Here is a 21,756-nt window from a genome sequence, read left to right on the forward strand (position 1 = left end):
GGATGGCATGTGCAGAAGAGATGAGGTTAGGGAATTAGTGAGAGCCAAGATGGGCCTCAAGTGCTCTGGTATTTGGTACCATTCCCGGATTCAAAAACTACCCTGGAGGAATCTGACAAAAGGATCAGTGAGTAAGGTGAGGTTTCCTTAGACAACAGAGCTTCCATGATTCCGCAGACACAACCTATCCTATCTGTGCAGAAGATCAGTAATTTTCCTGGGCTATGAAAGGCAGAAGGTTTGCTTACATGTGGGGCTTAGGAGAGATGAGGATCCACATCTGGGGCAGCTGCTCCCCTTCTCAACTGTGTCTCCCTGGCAAATGTCCACAGAAGGCAAGAGAGGAACTACAGAGGGGAAGTCTTCAGGAGAGTGTTGGAGAGAGCTACATAGGCACAGAGCTGGTGCACCCTCTATCACTTGGGTTTATGATCACACACACAGACATAGACATACAGAGCAGTTTACACCTGGGCAAACAGTGCAACACATAGGGGAATGCAGAAAGGAAGGACATAATCTGAGTGCCTAATATATGCCCATAAATGCATACATTGTGTGTTACAGCATCAATTTCTATATTACTGAATCTTAAGAGAGAGAAATTAGTCTACACACACGAATAGATATATAGGTATGTAGGTAGGTAGATAACTCATGGATAGAAGACGAAGTCATCTTCTTGACTTGGTGCATATTTGCCTGACTGCAGAATTTATACCTGCTTTCCATCACCCTGCTTGACTCTCTTAGCATCTCTTTTCCTCACAGCAATAGAAAAGTGGAATCACTGAACCACTATTCTGATTCCACAGTGCAACTCCAGAAGAATAGATACCTTGATTTTTTCCAGTAGGAACAAAGCTCTGTATTCTCATAAAAACATGTTTGTGACTGAAGTGAGCAGCCTGAACGTAATAGGGAAATGAATGGGTGGTGAACAGATAAAGACACAGCAGTTATTATTTCATTAATATTACCTTCAACTTCATCTTTTGGTAAGTTAAATGCTACTCTCTTTCTCAAAAGCTGAGTTAGTATGCTACCACTTGTTTTCTGAAGCATCCATATTTGAGATGTTAAGTGATTACACTCACAACAAGAACTTGGCTTTAAAATACTTCATCAATTGCTCTAACAGCAGGATTTACAAGGCCCAGAACCAGTGAGTTTACAGGTGGCATTTGCCATGTTAAACATCCATAGCTGCCAAGAGATAATTCAGGAACAGCTTAGTATTATTTTCGCCTAATTTTCATTGTGTAACAAGCAGAGTTACCTCGGGACACACACAACACTCTGGCTCCAGTCCCTCCTGCTCATCCCCCCATTAATTCTGCTTATCTTGCTGTATTCCTCAGATCAACATTCATTTGGTTTTCGTGGGGAGTGAAGTGTGAGATAGAAATGGGTCAGAAGGGGGCCACCCCTCACTGTGCTAATGGCCCCAAAGCCAGGATTAGCAGATAAAATGCTGAAGACGGAATTAATCTGAATTTTATGTCAGCAACAATTTTTATATAGATGTGCCACATGCATTTCATCCAACATATCTACACTAAATCATTATTTGTTGAGTATCTGAGATTTGAATGTAAGTGTGGGGTCCTGCATTTTTATTTGCTCAGTCTGGCAACCCTGCTCACAATGCTGTTCTACAGCTGAGGCCCTTGTTGAGTGTGTGTGTGTCCCTGACTCAGTACACTTGAAGCCCAGCACAGGGGCAGTGAAGAGATTATCATCACATTTGCAGAGAACATGCCATTTTCTATTATGATGGTTGGGCAGGACTATGGGAGGAGTTCAAGCTCTGGAGATATTTGATCTGAGTCACAAACTCATCTTTACAGGTATCAGTTGAGCATATTGCTTTTACTTCCATCCACCTTGTTTCTTCATGTGTGCAATGAGAAAAAAATTACCTTGTTAGTCTTTTTTAGAATAACTTTCTTTGTCCTGCCTGCATCCTATGTCTTTGTCATAATGGCAGCCTCACTGAAGCCCTAGTCTGAATATAGATAACTTCCTTGAATACATACCAAGTAGCTCTTCAAATCTGGGTACTAAAATACAGGATCAATTTTTCCTGGACCAAAAATCCAGTCGCTCAGATGATGGGGATTTTCTACATCACATATTTGAGATTTCTAATAACTTTGAAAGATAAAATGTGATAACTCATGTGAAATTACCTACCATGCTGATAAGTCACATTAATAGTTAACGAGTGTTAATTTCCTTCCTTCCATTTCTCATAAGTGTTAGTAAGCTTTATCAGTAAAAAGAGTCTATATTCTGCTTCAAGACTCATCCAAGGAAATAAAGTGAATGAAATCCCCCTCAGAAAAGTGAGTGTAACATCCAAGTGGGTAGCTTCACTGGACAAGCAAAGTTTACTTGATTTCCTTCTCTTGTGTCTGATCCTGTTGGAAATATCAATGGAGGGAATGCAGCCAGCCTGCATAACCAGGTTGAAGATCTAAAGACACCTCCTTAGAACCAAATTCTAAAAAGAGAAGCTTTCATAGACATTACTCTAGAGAAAGCTGATTCTGAAAACTTAGCTGACATTCCATGGAATGCCCTGGAAAACGGCTCCCATTCTCTAAGATAACTCCAGAGTCCCTACTTTTTAAGGTATAAAAATTAGCACACAGTAAAGAAGAGAACATTAATGTTCAATTTCCTTTTTCAGAAGAATCAGAGTGAAGTAGACAACCTAAAGGCAAACCTCAGAGAGCGTACGGATCAGAAATCCTCATCAGTGAAGCTGCTCCCAGGAGGAACAGGAGTTAGAAGAGCTCATTTTGATTAACACTTAATAAGCACCAGGCTTTGTGCTAAGCACTTTATATGCTTCATGTGTTTAGATCTGCACAACAACCTGATGAAATTGGTAATGCCATCATCCCTCTTACACAGACTGGTAACTCCAGGATTAGAGATGATAAATCTCTTGTCCCAGGTCATACATATACAAACGGTGGAGCCAGAATTAAACCAAGTCTCTCTGTCCCTTTATGTCAAAGTTTCTCACCACATATGCAGAGACCTCCTACATGAGAATCATATTAAATACTAGAAATCTGGTCGATTCCATAACTACCTAATCAGATATCTGAGGCTAAGAACAGGAATTGACATTTGCAACGAGCTGCCTAGTGCCTGGGATGAAAGTTAAAGCTGAGAGTTCTTGAATTATGTTATTCTGCCCACTTGAGAATCTTCCATTATTCTCAGTATCTCAAACTGCAACTATGACACTAACAGAAAACATGGACTTAGAAGCGAGAACAACAATTCATGAACTATCCTATAAGTACCTAACCGGTCAGTCAGGATCCTCTATGATCACTGGCCCACTTCGAGGGCTGCACACAACACCTGAGTGAGCTGGAAGCTACACTTTTGAGAAGTCCTCAGATGCCACTCACTACATCAACGGGGGAAATCTCCAGGAAGAATATTGGTGACTAAGAGTTATCTAGAACTAAACCATAGGGTCTTGGGTTTCATTGATATTTTGCTTATAGATTTTTTTTAATCATTTAATTAAATAAGGGTTAAGGAAACCAGACACCATTTAAATTCATTTTAAAATCAATTCAACAAATATTTATTGAGTTCTTATAATTATGCTAAGCACTGGACTAGAGATGCAACAATGAGTAAGTCCTGTTCTCACAGAGGTTATTTTCTAGTAGGGAGACTCATAATAAAAAGTAAACAAATAAACCAGTTAGTAAAAAGGTTATGGAAGAAACAGAAGAAGCTAATATGAATGAGATGGGAAATACATATAATAGGAATGCAAAGGAAAGTCTCTTAGGAAGTGTATTTGAACTGAGGGCTTTATAATGAGGAGGAAGCATGTGCAGATAAGTAGTGTAGCTGATACTGGGAGAACAGCCAGTGCAAAGGCCCTGAGGTAGACAGAGGGATAAGGAGAAGGCTGATATGGCAGAAACAGTGAGTTGGAACTAGAGTGGTAGGAAGTGAGGTCAGAGAGGTAGGAGTACCAGATCATGGAGGACCTGGCATGGCAACATATGGTACCTATATTTAATTCTTTTTTTTTTTTTAAGATTTTATTTATTTATTTGAGAGAGAAAGCATGGGCAGGAGGGACGGGCAGAGGGAAAGGGAGAAGCAGACTCTCCGTTGAGCAGGGAGCCCAATGGGGGCTCGATCCCAGGATCCTGGGATCATGACCTGAGCCTAAGGCAGATGCTTACCCAACTGAGCCACTCAGGCGACCCTCTGTATTTAATTCTAAATCCATTAGAAAGTTTCACGCGGGGGAATGACATGATTTGAATTTCATTTTAAATAAAAACTTGTATGTAATTTAAATTAAATTATAACGCAAAATGCCTACGCTAAAAACCAATTATTTCCTCCCCCAAATAATCTCATCCTGGTCCTGTTTATTCTAACATCCTTATTAGGATGTTTCTTCCTCTGCCGTGGAAATTCGTGGCAAAGATAGAATCACTGTGCCCCTGGCTCTGCTCATTGTTCCTCACCCCCACAGCCTCCCCATGTGTTGTGCCCTCACCTCTTTCCCTGTGCCTGACACAGACTAAAGGGAAATTCGTCTTCATGATGCCCACAGAGTTATTCAAAGAGCAAGCATTTGGTGAATATTTGGAGTAAACCCTGAGCTTGGCCCATGAGCTGGGGTTTCGCGCACAGTGCCTCCAGGCAACTTTGGCAGACAGCCACTGTCCGCATAAACGAATGTGATCATTCCCTGCTGGAGACCTCTGAAGGCTTTCTTTCCCAATGTGATAAAACCATTCATCTTTCCAAGGGCACAAAGAGTCATCATAATTTGCTCTGACCTCATTGACCAACCACCTTGCCGACCACACTCCCTTTCAGGTGTATTATGTTTCTCCAGTGGCTTGGGACTCCTCACCATTTGGAAAACCCCTGTTCTCATCCACCTCTTATTGACCTGTGTTCTTCCTTGTCCCCTTTCCTCACGCTTCCTGCTGCCATCCCCCAACTGTAGGAATACGCTTTATTCTTCCACATAAGGATGTCTCTATGTTCTAAGGAGATGTGGGTGCTCCTTCGTGTTCCTTTCTCCCAGGATTTATGAGAGTATGGTTTCTGAAATCCTAGCTCTATGAAATACGCTTCTTTGGAAAAATACTCAGAAAACATTGCCTACTCTAGCCTTCTCTCCAAGACTTATGGATGGGTAGAAGTGTACTGGAGGCTCTGTAAAATCACGCAGCAGAAGCAGAGAACCTAGTACCTCCCACGTGGATGTGAACTCACACCCTATTTATGTGCGTGAGTATAGAACACATGTTAACATCCCGCAACCATTTAGGAACCCTGGGCTTGCCTTTTGTAAAACAAAACAGACCAAAGACTCTTTAATTAAAGTCCTCTTTTTGCATTGAACTGCGATAATTGGTTTACAAGTCTGTTCCCCACGCTGAACTGTGAACTTCTTGAGAATCTGTCTTATCTGTCTCGCTGTGGCTCTGGCGTGGCGAACGTGAGCTCCCGAAGGGGCTCCACACATTCTGACTGAACTGTTTACTGAGGAGAACCAGTATTATCTTCACTCCCCTGCATCTTTAGATATTCTATCCATCATTCATTTTTTTTTTTTTAATCTCTCCAAAGCAAAACTTCATTTGGCTTCTGAAGCATTTGTCAGGGAGAAGTGAATATAACAGTACATTCTTTTTTTTTTTTTAAGATTTTATTTATTTATTAGAGAGAGCGCGAGATAGAGAGCATGAAGTGGGGGAAGGGCAGGGGAAGAGGGAGAAGCGGACCCCTCGCTGATCAGGGAGCATGACGCGGGGCTCAATCCCAACACCCTGGGATCATGACCTGAGCCCAAAGGCAGGGCTTAACTGACTGAGCCACCAGGCACCCCCCCATTTGGTTTTTTAACCTCAGTGGCAATTACTTTCCATGGACAATCTGAACATCTTTGTTGCTCTTTTTTTCTAGCACACTTAAGAAGATCTTTGGGATCTACTATGAACTTATGTACATTTTAGATTAATTGACATATATATGTAATCAACTTGATACTGGCTAAAATCTAACATTCTTTTGAGTCTAATTTGACAATCCAAAAATCCAGTCTTTTCTGTTAGATCTTAATTTTCTCTATCCAATAAAATAGCAGTCACTGCTTATAAAAGTTCAGAAAATTTTTAAGTGTTTAAGCTATGGCTTTATTTATTCCATAATAAAAATATTGCCCTAGAAGCAATTGGAAGGTCCAATCATGGCTGATCTTGATCCTACATATACCATTTCATTGTCCCCAATTTACCTATCACTAAATTGATATAATCTATGCTTCATCATATTACAAAAGAAGTTCATGGAAGTCTATCCAGCTTTTGCTGCAGTCTACATGTAACTCCTAATTTAGTCATTTAGCAGCTTTATGAAAAATTATAATATTAACTTGGCAAAAATGTAGTCATCCTATGTCAGCCTTCAGTGAATAGCACTGTATTTCCAAATTGTTCACAACAAATACTTTTTTCAGTGTCTGCAAATTAAATTTTATTAACCAATTCTGGAATCTGATCTACAAAAGTATTTACAGAAATGTCCATTTTCTCCTTTGTACAAATTGTAATTACTGTATCTGCATATTTTCCAGTGCATCTCTTGGTTGTAACCATTCCTCAAAGAAGACCACTGGAAGTTTTTATTTTCACCTGAAAATTCTGTCAGATTTTAATTTATTTCACTTATGGTTGTGACTGTTTAGAGACTTTTACTTCTAACCACTGGAGGTACAAATACGTGCTAATGACTAGTATCAGATTAATCATATATATATATTATATTATCAAAATGTTGTAATACCAAAATATTATCCTAATGTGTGGCGAGGCTAACTTCAGAACAATCAAACCAAATCAAGATATCTCTTCATTCAAAAAAAAAAAAAAAAAAAGAGAAGAAAAAGAGAAAAAAGAGAAAAAGAAAAATACTTGGAGGGGTTTGTGATCAGGAGCTGAATTTTAGCACTTGTACTGGGACCTATGTTAAAAAAAAAATCATCATGTAAAGAGAGGAAGTGGCCATATTACTAAAGAGAAAAATAACTTAAAAAATAAGATTGTGTAGGGCGCCTGCGTGGTTTAGTTGGGTAAGCGACTGCCTTCGGCTCAGGTCATGATCCCAGGGTCCTGGGATCGAGTCCTGCATCGGGCTCCCTGCTCAGCCTGCTTCTCCCTCTCCCTCTGCCTGCCGCTCCCCCTGCTTATGCTCTCTCTCTGTGTCAAGTAAATAAATAAAATCTTTAAAAAAATAAGATTGTGTAAATGTTTCTTAGCAGAAGCTTGGGAAGTCATTGGGGAGATGGTTCTACTCACTATTCCATTTGGGAAATGTCTCCTATCAGAGGAGATGGATGTGTAATGTCTTTATACTCCAGTGGCATTCAACAGTTAAGACCACCTGACTAATGTCACTCAACACAGTCTGTAATTACCAAGAAACTTCAAATACAACACATTTCTGTAGCTCATCCTACAAGAGACTATGACGACCAGCCAATGTGAGCCTTTTTGTGCACCTGTCAGTTATAATTCTGAATGTAAAGCTAAAGACTGGCATTTGGTTCAGTTTTCATTTTCTCATAGCTTGGATAAAGTGGGTTATCACCTAAATTCTTATAGCCTCATGGAACTTGGGAAACATTATCTTTAACCCTTAGGATTAACTTCATTGCCACTCGAAGCATGTCCAGAGTGATCACAAAGCCCTCACTGTGGGACATGCCCAGCAGTTAGGCCCCGGCAGAATTCCAGAGCTCTGAAGGAAGGTAGACTTAGGTTCAAATTCTGTATTCGCCATCTCCTTGCTCTTTAGAGAGATATTTCAGCTAAACAGACCTCAGTTTTGTCATTTACAAGATAAGGATATACAGACTTCCTATCTCATTCATTGTTTTTACTTTTTAAAGTTCAGTGAGATGATCTAAATTTTGAGGCACGGTCAAATATTAAATAATGTTAACTTATTACTCTGCCACATCTAATTTCTCATGTAATTTAATATGGCAAAGGGCATATAAAAAAGTAAACAAATATTCTTGATTGCATCCCCTCTGCAAACACATATACAGACACATTAATCCATAAGTTACCATTTTGCTTGATAAGAAAACATGATATATTCAATGAATGAAAACAGTTTTGTTCTACGTAAGTCAGAAATTTCAGCACAGAGAAAAAGAATTGTCACTTCTGTATCTCTAATGCCAATTCACAAATTTGGGGCATATACATGCACTCATTTGACTGACACACCAGCCTGTTAGATTTAAAGGAACACACGCCAAATCACTCATAATAAGCATTATAGCTTTAGGGAAAAGATCCCCACTTTATATCATCCAGACAGAATTAGAAACTAGACACTTCTCAGGAGATTATCTTCAGTTTTTACTAAAATATACTAAAACAACTATTTTATATGACAGAATGAGGAGATGCTCAATATATGGTGAAGTTTGAAATAATGACCTTATCAATTCTAAAACTATACACATATTTTAGACCACAGAGTTTGAATATAACACATTTCTAAGCCTCTCCTTATAGCAAACCCAGAATTTCATTCTTTTTGCTTTTTTAACTTCAAAATACAGAGATTATTCTAGAATGGCTTTTTCAGATTTTAGTTAAAAATCTCCTTTTCCCAAGTTCTATAAACCTTTTGATTTAAAAAATTATACTAGGGTTTACTCAATCAAAATCTGCATAAATATATTATGTTATCTTTAAAACAATGTCAAATCACAAACAAGACATTTAACTGACAGAGTTCCTTTTATTTTTCCATATGAAAATGAAATTTGCATGAAAGATCTCCCACACAATCTTCAGCTCTCCCTGTGGTTTGCTAATATGTTTGCAAATGGCGTTGCACCTGCTTTTATACAAACATCTTTGATGCCTACAGCATCCAATGCATCAGGGTATTGTCAAAGAAATAGCTGCATAACAAAGAGCTCAAATGGATATAATGAGATATGCTCCATGATTGAGCACCTGACACTACAGCGAGATATTTCTCAGATGAGAAATCCCTCTTCATGATAAATGTGCCTTCCAAATTTTGGCCAGTCTGACATGCCCTTTGGCCATCTGTCTCCTCTGGACATTTGGGTGGATTTCTCAATGAGTGTTTGTGCTTAGGGTGAAGTGTGTCTACTCCACCTCCTGATCTTTTCACCCTGTGTGGAAAACTGGAACATCTGACCTTAAAAATCTCAATTTTCCCTCATGAATGCATACTGAGTAGGTTGTCACTAATTCAAGAAATATTTTTGATTACTGACTTAATATAAACTCTGATTTTACATTTTTTTCACAAACACAATTTTGTGTTTCCATGTACCTTCAAATTCCTGCCCTATTTAAATCAGTTAACTTTATTTTTTTAAACTGATACCATATTCCAGGACAGTATTTGTTGTTGATATGTCCATTGTACTGGTCCCAGAAGCATCATTAAGAAAAATTCATGAATATAATTAAGGACAAATCCTTTTGAATGTTGACAGTTTTATGGTCATTAGGTTTAGCATGGCTTATATGATAAGATAATTATTCCTTGAAATTAATAAATCGACTCAGAAAAGCTTTTTGGTTAAGTGTTTTTACTGAAGTTGATATGCTTTCATTGGTCCTAAAGCAGTGACTCTAGATAGCTTATGGACCCAGATAGAGAGACTGAAATAGCAAGGCTCACCCTAATGTGGAAGAAATACAGAGCTGGGACAGATTTGGACTATGGTATCACTCAATACAGTTTATCCACTTTGGCTAGTACTCAGCTTACATGTCTCCTCCCCCAGGAAGCTGTCTCTGAATTTCCCAAACACCTTTAGATGCTTTTTTAAAATTCACTTTTTCCTTCATTGTACCTTGCCTATGTCATTTTGATAGCACCTGTTAATATTACCTCAATTATGTGTAGCTTTCTTTCTTTTCAGTCTTTTGGGCATTAAAGGATGTGGCTTATATATCTGCATCTTCAGTATCTTATCCATCTGGCATACAGTAAGTGTGAGAAGTGTATGTTGATTAAATAATAATAGGATTCTTGTTGAGTCATATGATTTGGAGTTCCTGCTTTAAATAGGAATTTATTAAACTGCACAAAGTATTCAGCTTTTGAGTCTGATCAATAACATAGACTTGGCCACTGGGAATACAAAGACTTGGGGAAAAGAGCTGTGTGCTTCATATCATCATTTTGTGATCTGAGTCCCAACTCAAGGAAAGATGAAAGTAACATTGCCCAAAGTAAGAATGATGAAAGTTGAGAAGAAAGCTATTCTAGAACTCATTAAAACAGAACTGACGCTGATCATTTTAGATACTCCAATATACTGACATGGTTAGTTTATAGAGACTATGCCCACATTTCTGCTTCCCAGCTGTATTTATGCTAGAGAAGTCATATTACTGGCATGTAAGGTAGTAACCTTCAGTGGAAGGAATTTTACCCATATGGACTCTAAAATCACAAGTTAAATCTGAAAATATATGTTCCCAAAGCAACAAAAAGAATTTTATATATTCAGTTAGAATATGGGTGGGGGTGAACACTCTCTGGAACTAGTAAGCTCAGTGGAAAGAGTTCATTCACTAACCTATTCACCATTTCAAACAAGCCTTCATTAGTTGTCATTATCTGTATACATGTTACATATTCCCTTCCGACTTCTTGCTCAACCCCTTCTGTACAAGGCAATCTCTACTGCTGGAGTCAAATATTCACACATTGAGAACTCATTTCCTATAAGGCTTTATAGCTACGATTTGACACCAAGTTTTGCAAGACTCACTATAACCTTAGTCTTGAGATTCTTATAGATGAACTACACAATTACCTATTATTTTTCACCTACCAGTAACTGAAGTCTTGTAAATGTTTTAACAGAGACTTTTTAATACATATGTTGGTACCCTAGCAAACTGTTACCATAACTTATCTATGTCACTGGAGGTCCTCAGGAAAAGCCCAATAAGATGGTGATGGGTCCATTTTTTTTTAAACAGTTATAATTAACATCAGTGCAGCAATTTATGTTTACCTAACCATAGCCATACCACTTGTGGAGTCTGAAGCTAGCCCAGCCCCACCTACCAGCTATATGGTGTTTCCTATATATGCAGTCATTCTGTTACATAACTTCTGGAACCTCTATTCTCAAAGCCTGCAATCACCACAATCCAGTGGGGGCAAATTTCTGTATCCACTAGATCCAGTACCCACTATCCACAAAGTGACTGTTGATGTTCAGACTTCCATGTTGTTAATCCCCACCATCACTGGTAAATGAGGAAAGTACAAGCCACGTATCCTTCTCACAATTTATACTCTTCTACATGACCCTGCCCATAATGTTCTGTAATTTCTGACTCATATGACTATAATCTCCTCCCCATGCCAACAACATGCTTGAGTACTCCCACGATTAACTATTCATTGATTACATTCAGGTAGCTAGCCTTTTGTCACTTCCTTCCACATCTACCTTACATTCCATGATGCTTCATTTGAATATTATCCTGAATTTCATTGCCCTTATGATTTTTCATCTCATCTATTCTAGCAAAACCCCAAGCCTGCAGGAATTGAGCTGTCTGCTTTTTCTATGATATAATACCCAGATAATAGAACACTAATGAAAAATACCACATAACAGGGAAGATCAATTCCAGTATAAATATTAAATCACTAAGCTCTAATCAACCCTAAAAACTTCCAGCAGTACACTACAAACTTGACATCTTCTCTCAATATATCAGAGGTACCCGGAACTCAACATTTCCAAACCTAATCTAGTAAAACATTTCCCATAAATCTGTTCTTCTTCCAGTGTTCTTTTTCAGTAAATGGGCCCACCTTTTATCTAAATAGGCAAACTATAAACCCTGTATCATCTTTGATAATCTCCCTTTTCTAACCTTCAACATTAATTCTTCTCAAATACTTGTTGATACCATGTCCTAAATATCGATCATTTTCTCCATATCCTCCACAATCACACTAGTAGAAGGTAATATCATCTTGCCTGAAATAGGTCTTAGGAAAATCTCAACTGTATATCTATGGTTTATTACCTATTATCTGTAAGCTTACTAGACTGTGTCATTGGACCGGTTTTTTTGTCCATTTTTACAATTTTTTTATCTCTAATATTTGCATTTTTTCTTTGCTTATAGTGAGCACTTGATAATTATTTGCTGAATGAATGGGTGAATAGATAAAGGAATACAATTAAACTTATAAATATTATCACAATAACCATATTCACATATGAAGTATCAATATCTATATTATATAAGAGAAAAATTTGAATTTCAACAAAAGCCAAAGAAGCAAAGAATTATTAATTTGGATTTCAAGTTTAGGTCTTCTCAATTTCACTAACTTTAACTCCTGAGTATCGCTCCGTTTTAGCACCATGATGTATATCAAACCCATAGAATGTTTTTATTTTTTTATTTTTTATTTTACTTATGAAATAGACTCAGAAAAGTATGTTCAATTCTTAATGTAATTATCTATGAACATAACAACAATAATAATAATAATAGTTCCTGAACATAATAATAATCCTGTGGAAGACATCCTAATGCTTTTAAAAATATACCATTCACTGCAACTACTTTCACAAGAAATATTTTAATTTTGTAAATGGAAATGTTTATATAGCCCATACTCCAAATTGATTGATACTAAAATGTATACAAAATAATCATCATGCAAAAGGAAAATGAATTAGAGCGGAAAATAACAAAACTAACATTTTTAAGCCATCACTATTATTTTCAATCATTTATTGAGTGTTTGCCATCTTGTAGACATTGGGCTAAGCAATTTACATGTGCAGTAAAATAGGAACTATTATCATCCCTATTTTACAGATAAGAAAATTGAGAAATAGAGCAAACAAAGCCAGGAGCCAAATCCAACCTCTATGATTCCAGAACTGCACTTAACATTCAATTGCCTTCCCGGTAAGTAGTTAAGTCTTTCATTTTGAGCCATTACTTAGTGAAAAATCAACAAAAACACTTTTTACTACTAACAGCATCTGATAATGAGACATTTCAATTATAATCAGATGGGGAAGGAGAATACTATATACATTATGAAACTTAGGTTTTTCTGGATATTTAAGGAGCAAATTGTTTAGTCTTACCCATGAATTCAATCCCCAAGTGGTCTGCTACACCGAAGTCAGCATGTGAGGAAGAGAAACAGAAAAAGAGAAAAGATTAGAAAAAAATCCCACACAGAATTCAATGCTTCTAAGACTGACATTTCAAGGCAAAGAATATGTCTTTATTTTAACAACCATTTTTTGAGACAGATAATTTATAGATTGCCCACAGTTAGGGTTGCTCTGAACACTGACTCGTATTTTCCAACGGCCTGGAGCTTTAAATGAAATAATATTGCATCAATTACCGAGTATGCTAAGTATAAATTTGGCAAAATGGAAAAGAAAAAGAAACGGGAAAAGGAAAGTAAAAGAAACAAAAAGAGTTCACACAAAGAATGTATTTTCAGAACTCATGATATTTTATGTAGAATAACTACTTGTTCAATATAAATTTATCTGGACCTCTATGTTAATAATATGCCGTAAAGAACTGCATGACCTTAACCAGGCCCTCTTCACCTTCACAAAAATGACATGATACTGGATTTTTTTCCCCTTTATTTGTTAGATGAGAAACCTGTGTTTCAGTGAGACTAAAGTCTTACACTGTCCCATATGAAGCAGATCCAGGGCACAAATCCAGTCTGTCCGTCCCATCAGTCTTAGGACTATTAAACTTGGCAGTGCTTCCTATCAAAAATGCATGACAGATGTGTCTGTCTGTTTCCCATGCATGTGGACAGCTGACCATTTTGACCCACTAATAATGTCTGTCTGTGGTCACAGTGATAAACCCAGCCTGGCTATACCCAGGCATTCAACCATAGAGGTTTGTTTATTTAAATGGTGATTTCTTGGGGCGCCTGGGGGGCTCAGTCGGTTAAGCAGCTGATAGGTCTTGATCTATCTCCTTCAGCTCAGGTCTTGATCCCAGGGTCCTGGGATTGAGCCCTGCGTTGGGCTCCTTGCTCAGCAGGGAGTCTGCTTCTCCCTCTCCCTCTTTCTCTCTGTCTCCTGCTTTCTCTCTCTCTCTCTCTCTCTCTAGTTCTCACTCTTGCTCTCTCTCAAGTAAATAAATAAAATATTTTTAAAAAATGGTGCTTTCTTTTGATCATTCAGTTATTCACTCATTCACTTTTAAAATTCATTGTGTTATTTAATGATGGTTTTTGTTGTAGTAATATATTTCTTAAATGAGAATACATGAAAAAAAAGTATTGCTACAATTGTATTTGTTTCTAAGACTAATTACTGGGCTTCCTTTTCTGAATTTTCTATTTAGAAAAGAAGCTTTTCTTTTTAGAAAATACACATTTAGTTATCTTGACTATTTTAGTGCCTTTCTTTTTTGTGAATAATTCATGTTTTAATTTTACCGTGGTAAAATATATGTAACATAAAACCTGTCATTTTAACCATTTTGAATATACAATTTAGTGGCATTAATTACATTCACAATGCTGTGCAACCATCACCACAGTAATTCCAAAACTTTTCCATCACCCCAAAGAGAAACTATACCCACAAAGCAATAATTTCTCATTTCCTTCTCCCCCCAGCCCCTGGTAACCTCTAATCTATTTTGTCTTTATGAATTTGCCCATAAGTAGTTCATTTATAAAGTAATTAATTGAAACATGTCTTTTATAGAAAAAAAGATGGTAACAATGCTTTTTTTGAAAGTAGATGCATTATTTTCTTTACATGGCATTTTTTTTTTTTGACTGCTTACTATATACCATGATAGATACCTAACACACTTTCATGAAAAGACAGGATTTTTGTTCTCAAGTGATTCAGAAATCAGAGGGAGCCCACAGAGAAAAAGTGCTGTTAATATTTTGTACTAGTGCTATAAGGGAAAACCAGAACGTGTGCATTGGAAGGAGAGGCCAACGATGCATAAGCTTGCTCCTGGGAGAAACAATATGCCCTGTGAAAGAATAGGATTGTAGAAAAGTTGCAAGACTATGTTTGGGTTCTTGTGCGAATAAGAAGCTTCCTGATGAAGCTTGCACTTAGGGCCCTCGAGAGACAGCTGTGGTATTTAAAAACAGGGATTTTAGTGAGATTACCCCTCATGAACCTAAAAGGAAGAAAAAAAAGATTAGGAATAAAAAACTTTTGCAAACAATCGGAACAGATGTGCAGGAAAGAAGTCAGAAGAAGAAAGTATACTGAAATATGGGAACAGACCAAGATGTCCATGATATGACTAGGCAGTTAGAAAGCCATTAGGCCCTCAGCCTGGTTGAACAAGAACTCTCTAGGGGAGCTGAGGTGGCTCAGAAATGGCTGTTTGTCCACTGTTTGTTTTGCCAGAAAATAGAACCAATGGTCATTCTTCATTCTTTCCCACAGCCTCGGCAGCTCCACTTCTATATGTGATGGGGGATATGGAGAATCAGGCTTTGTGAGTCTGGAGATTGCACCAAGAAGTGAGTGGCATGCTTGGTAAATGTGAGGGCAATCTGAAGTTTTTAAGCCACAATAAATTCAGGACCAGTAGAAGAGGCAAACCAGAATTTGATATTTATCTAAACACTGAGAGGTAAGGAGAATTCTTTTTTTTTTTTTTTAAGATTTTATTTATTTATTTGACAGAAAGAGAGAGCGAGCACAAGCATGAGGAGTGGCAGGCAGAGGGAGAGGGAGAAGCAGACACCCCAATGAGCAGGAGCCCAATATGGGGCTCAGTCCCAGGACCCTGAGATCATGACCTGAGCCGAAGGCAGACGCTTAACCGACTGAGCCACCCAGCCGACAGAAAGTTAAGTAGAATTCTTAAGGAAAGGACATCTGTCTTCTCTTAACATAGCAGAAAAGTTACATCTAATTATTACAGTTGCAATTCTCAGAAATACTACCAAGCAAGGTGGCATTTATATTCTTGAATTTTATAGAGAAATTATTTTTTAATTTTTATAATGAAGTTCATGAAAACTGATACCACTGAAACATACAAATAAAAAGATTGTTTAAAATCTCTCCCTCTCGTGTGTGCATACACACACACAACAGACACACACACACACACACACACACACACACACACACACACTTCTATCATTTTATTAAAGTGCTAAAAACCGTGCTCATTATTACAGGTCTAAAGCAACCAACAGGCTTTGTTTCACGCAAAAGGATCAATGAAAATCTATGAAGAACATGAGTCATATACAGAACATAAACCATAATATTTTTCATAACCCTTCACTGGTTTGTCCTTTCTCTTTTTTTTTTAGAAAGGAGGGTGGGAGGGCGGAGGGAGAGGGAGAGAGCCTGGGCATGGAACCTGACATAGGGTTCGATCTCAGGACCCTGATATCATGACCTGAGCCCCAGTCAAGAGTCAGACACTTAACAGACTGAGCCACCCAGGCGCCCCCCTCACTGGCTATTTCTTAAAGCAAACAGCCTTCCTGGGGATATTCAGGCCTGCGTGAAAACAACAAGAGGGATATGATGAGAATTAATCAATTAATTTTTCATTTATTCATTCAGTCAACAAAGTACATGCCAAGAATTACACAGGTATTGGGGTAGGAGAGGAGGCATATACCTTAAGCAAAAACAGTTTGATTTCCCCTTTCATGGCAAGTATTAGAATGTGCAATTTCTATCTTTTTAACTGTTTGATTAACTTTTTTCTGTTCTTAATTCCCTTCACTTGTGTCATCCATCCCTCCACCTCCCTCCCCTCTGGCAACCACCAGTTTGTTCTCTGTATTTATGAGTCTGTTTCTGTTTGTTTGTTCATTTGTTTTGTTTTGTTTAAATTCCACATATCAGTGAGATCATATGGTATTTGTCTTTCTCTGTCTGACTTATTTCACATAGCATAATACCCTCTAGGTCCATCCATGTTGTTGCAAATGACAACACCTCATTCTTTTTTTTATGGCTGAGTAATATTAACTTTTTATGGCTGAGTTTGATTAACTTTTATATGTAAAAATTGCAGTTCTTCTGGAATAATCACCCCTTTTGATTATATAATAGTGACTAATATTTACTGAGCATTTACTATTGCCAGGAACTGCTTAAAATATTATTTTGCAGACACTTAGAGGATTGTCAGAATCCTCATTCTGCAGATGAGGAACAGAGGCCTGGAGACGGGCCCAAACCTCCCTTCCACTGCATTGTTGTAAATGGTGGAAATGGAATTCAAACTAGGCAGCTGGACTCCTAGCCACCAGTTACATATACTCAGGGTTTACACTTGCCCTCCCTGTGAAGGAAAAGCAAATTTTTACAAAACTATCAGGTAATGAAATGTTCAGGGAGGAATTATTGAATCCACTTAAGAGAACAAATTATTTTCACGTATCCTCAGGCACTGTAGAAACAGGGCTTATTTACTTGTTCACCCGTAGTTGCTTGATAAAGTGCCAAATATAAGCTAGGTGGAGGCAGGTTCCCTCTCTCCAAGGAACCAAACTGGCAAATCATTAATATTTCTTCATTGGTTACTAGTGAGTTCTCTTCTGATGAGGCTGGTCTAATTGAAGTGATGTGTTTGAACATACAGCAAGGGGTATATAAAGAGTTGTGTCTGAATATGTGCCAAACATTGAACCAAATAATCTCATAATTGGCAATATACTTAACAAATGACTGCAGCCCCGCTGCAGACCTGATAGATCCTTTTTTTTTTTTTTTTTAAGATTTATTTATTTGAGAGAGAGAGAGGGAGAGAGGACGTGCAGGGGAAGAGGGGAAGGGCAGAAGGAGAGGGAGAGAGAATCCCAAGCGGTCCCCTTGCTGAGCACAGAGCCCAATGCAGGGCTCAATCTCATGACCCTGAGATCATGACCTGAGCCAAAATCAAGAGTCGGACGCTCAACTGACTGAGCCACCCAGGCGCTCCTAGACCTGAAATACTGAGATTTGAGGGTGAGGCAGGTGACCAGCACAAGGCTGGAGGGTGAGGCAGGACAGTCCCTCTCTAGGTACTGGAATCCTAAAGGGACAGGGCTATTATTATATTATCCTTTTTCCAGCTATTTAATGCGACTTAGGAGATGAATTGCAGGTCAGATTCCAAACTCTGTGCTCCCTTCACTAAATTATGCTACCTTGTTAAATATATATTTTTATCAGCACTCTATATTCGATTTTAAAATTTACACATATTCATAAATAAAGTTTAGAAAGTAAAACATGATATTAATAAGAAATTGACATCTCTCTTCCTACCTCCTAAAAGTAATTCCTGTTCATTTTTTGTTCTAGCTTTTTCTAGTCTTTCCTCTGTGCATCTAAAAAGTTAAGGCCAATTTTACACAAAATCACCATGCATTATGTGCCTGAGTCAGAGGACATCCTGTGGCCATTTTAGCTCCATCATCCCAATGCCCCTCTCCCTTTCATCATAGCAGAATTGACAGCTTTTTCTACTGTTGAGAGTAAGCCTTGACATTATTATTGTGGCCTGTCTCACACCAGACAGGTTATCAATCATGGAGAAGCAAAATCACTTTTCCAGAAAAGTACACAGCCCCGTTCTCCTTTCCACGGGCCTGTTATAAAACATGGCCTCTTTATTTTTCTTCTCGAAAGCTCTATTGCTGATTCCTGTTAAACAGAAACACCTTTATTTCACATGCTCTTCTCATCCTCTAAATAAGAATGTCCATTTATAGCAAAGGCAGCCGTGGAGACCATGACACATGTTGATGCCGTGAGAACTCAAGATGAGCATCCTGCTCCATACAGTGAAATATCGAAACAGGGTTACAACAGGGGGTTTACGAGTGACCATCTATCTGCCCAGCCGGCTCCTCAAAGATGAATCTTGCCTAAGTAGCTTGTGGAATTTTCCAGTGAAAACATCTTGGAGCTTGAGACTTAAATCTGATTCCATGTTCACAATTACTGATTGAAGAATTGAATGAGAATCAGCATTGCATAGAATTCTTCATTCAAAAAAAAATACTGCTTTTTATTATATGATTAACGATAGTAAATTTGTACAGCTGAATGCACTAAGTGCAGTAATTCCCCCAGCATCTTCTCGTATTTTACTGGCTTTCTCAGCTTCTCATATTTTCTCAATGGGTACTTCGACACAAATTATTTCATATAATTTAAAAATTAGCCTGTAAGGTAGTGCTACTGTGCGTCATTTAACAGCTAAAGAAAATAAGCTTCTGTGAAAACCTAGAGGTCATATTTGGAGGTTCCTAGATTCTTAGGGTGGAAAAGTATCTTAAATCCCAGGGTGAACAGTAGTTGCTTCTTTTCCTTGCTGAGTTATCACTGCAGGCTCTCACAGAGTCTGACATTTTGTAGATGCTCAATAAATATTTATTGAATGAAATGCTATGTGGGTCAGCCCCTTTGCCCACTGCAGATGATATTCATATTCCTTCAGAGCACACCCAGCCTGTTTTCTGTCACTTCAGTTTTTGAGGATTCCAAGGAACATGACATCTCTGGTGGCAACTCTTTCAATACTGAAGAAACAATATCTACAAATGTTTTTAGAAAATTTTCCCAAATCAAAGTATATTTAGTTACCACTCACATGGGTCTATAAATCTGAAGTCCAAAAATGACCAGGTTATTATCTGAAAAACTCCAACATACGTACATCTTTGTCACATGATTTTTGTATGTAACTTAGGATTCACTTGAATTATCAGGAAAAAATGCGCGGTAGCCCAGAAAGTGTAATTCATGATAGGCTGGAGTAACTGTTTTGTCCTAAGGCCAAAAAAAGCACGTATGTTGGAAGCTTATTTGATAATAAAGTAAACTATAAAGTAAAACTATAATGCTGTCTATCAGGCTATATTTGCCACCCGAGTCTTCCAGATTTCCTGGGCATTTCCAACACACACACACACACACACACACACACACACACACACACACATATTCTATATTTCGAGTTGCATAGTTTATTCCTCAGTGAATCATGAATCAACTGCAGGGAAGGAAAAAAAAAACAGGTAAAGTTTTTTCCCCCCATTTTACCATATCAGTCGATGGAGGTCTTCCCACAGGTGGCTACTCATATAAGAAGTTCTTATTTTAATGTCTCTTAAAAAAAAAAAAAAAAAAAGAAGCGATTTGATAGCCACTAGAATTACAGAGAAAAGCCTCCACAGGAAGATTTGCAAGAAAAGCCTTGCGGAGGCTTTTCTCCATAGCTGTGCACGACAATCGTGTTCTGCACTCCTATGCTCACCCCCGGCCTCTTTTCCATACACAAACTCAGCTCCACCTAGGGAATGAACTGAAGTGTTTCAACACAACATGCGGCAGATATTTGGAAGAGCTGCTTTCTCTTGCTCATCTTTTCAGACTCAGCTCAGGCTCCAGATATTTGGAAGCGCTGCTTACTCTTGCTCATTTTTTTATTTTTTTATTTTTTATTTTTTTTAGACTCAGCTCAGACAGTACCTTGAGTGGTGTCTTTCCCAGTAACACTTTGCTATTTCAATTCTATCTTGTGGTCATTTATCCAGCAATCTCACCTTCTTCTGGACTATGTTCCCTATCTAGCAAGTACTAACTGTTCAAAGCATTTTTGTTGACTAAATACACAAATGAATCGATAATGAGCATCTGAATAAATCAATCAGCTTATTTGTTTAAATGCATTTATTCATGGTGCCTAATGTTTGCTATGGTTCTTCTAAAATGATACATAAAATCAGGCAACTGGGAAGAAAATGTGGCAACCCTATAGTTTCTATTAATTATGTTTCATTGCTTCATTCTGACAAAATAACACATTACAATATTGGGAACATCTTAATTTAATATTTAATTCTGTAAGTTTTTTTTTTTTAATAAAAAGCAATGGTGTTGGGAATAGTTTCATAGCTTACGATCCTTATGCTGGATATTTCTGTTACCAAATTTAAAAGCCACACCAATTTATACTGATAAAGCCCTGAACACCTGGGAATACTTGATAATGAGCACAACAGACGACATACTTGGGCTCACTAATGGATTAATTTATTACTTTTGCAGACTTAAAATGTAGCAATAGGATGAAACTTTTTTCCCTAAATGCATAATCAGCTGAAAGTGTTATTGGTCTCATTTAAATGCAAAGAACAATTCTTTTGCTACCTGCTTCCGAAATCCATTAAGTAGTTAATAACATAAGGACTAATGTAAGCTGCCTAAAGAAATAGAAATTAAACTGGCAGAGCCTTCTCACAATGATGGCTTCCCCAAGAGTAGCTGGATTATTCTTAGTAGAGTAGAAAAATCAAGGGAAGCTCCTTTATTAAAAAAACGGAAGAAACCATTATCTAATTTTGCCCATAATTAGCTGGGACCTCAGTCGAATCCACGTACTTTGAAGTTCTTCCCCTTGTTCTCCCACTACCTTCTTCCATAGACTTGATAACTACATGTATTTCCTAGATACTTAATGGAAATCATTCTGCTGGGCGTCCTATTAGTGAGATTACTTTCTCAAAATGGTGTGCAGATGTCAGAAGCTGAATATGGATGAATCTAGAAAATTCTAATTTTACATCACTTACACATTAACAAGGCAAATGAACAGAATCTACAGCATCATTCCCTAAACT

At 37.8% G+C, this 21,756-nt stretch overlaps 1 protein-coding gene across 7 annotated transcripts in view; it reads right to left on the reverse strand.

The window, feature by feature from the left end:
• The window catches only part of NRG3 (neuregulin 3), a 998,799-nt gene that overhangs the window by 103,577 nt on the left and 873,466 nt on the right, over positions 1-21,756 (reverse strand). For 4 of the 7 annotated variants that reach the window (XM_078077497.1, XM_078077498.1, XM_078077501.1 and 1 more), the window contains exon 4: positions 13,229-13,255. In XM_078077497.1, coding sequence (XP_077933623.1) covers positions 13,229-13,255 — 27 coding nt within the window. The remainder of the gene's footprint in view (positions 1-13,228; positions 13,256-21,756) is intronic. The other 3 variants (XM_078077499.1, XM_078077503.1, XM_078077502.1) reach the window with 1 other exon arrangement.

The sequence above is a fragment of the Halichoerus grypus genome, chromosome 7, assembly GCF_964656455.1.
Source record: "Halichoerus grypus chromosome 7, mHalGry1.hap1.1, whole genome shotgun sequence".
NCBI lineage: Eukaryota > Metazoa > Chordata > Mammalia > Carnivora > Phocidae > Halichoerus > Halichoerus grypus.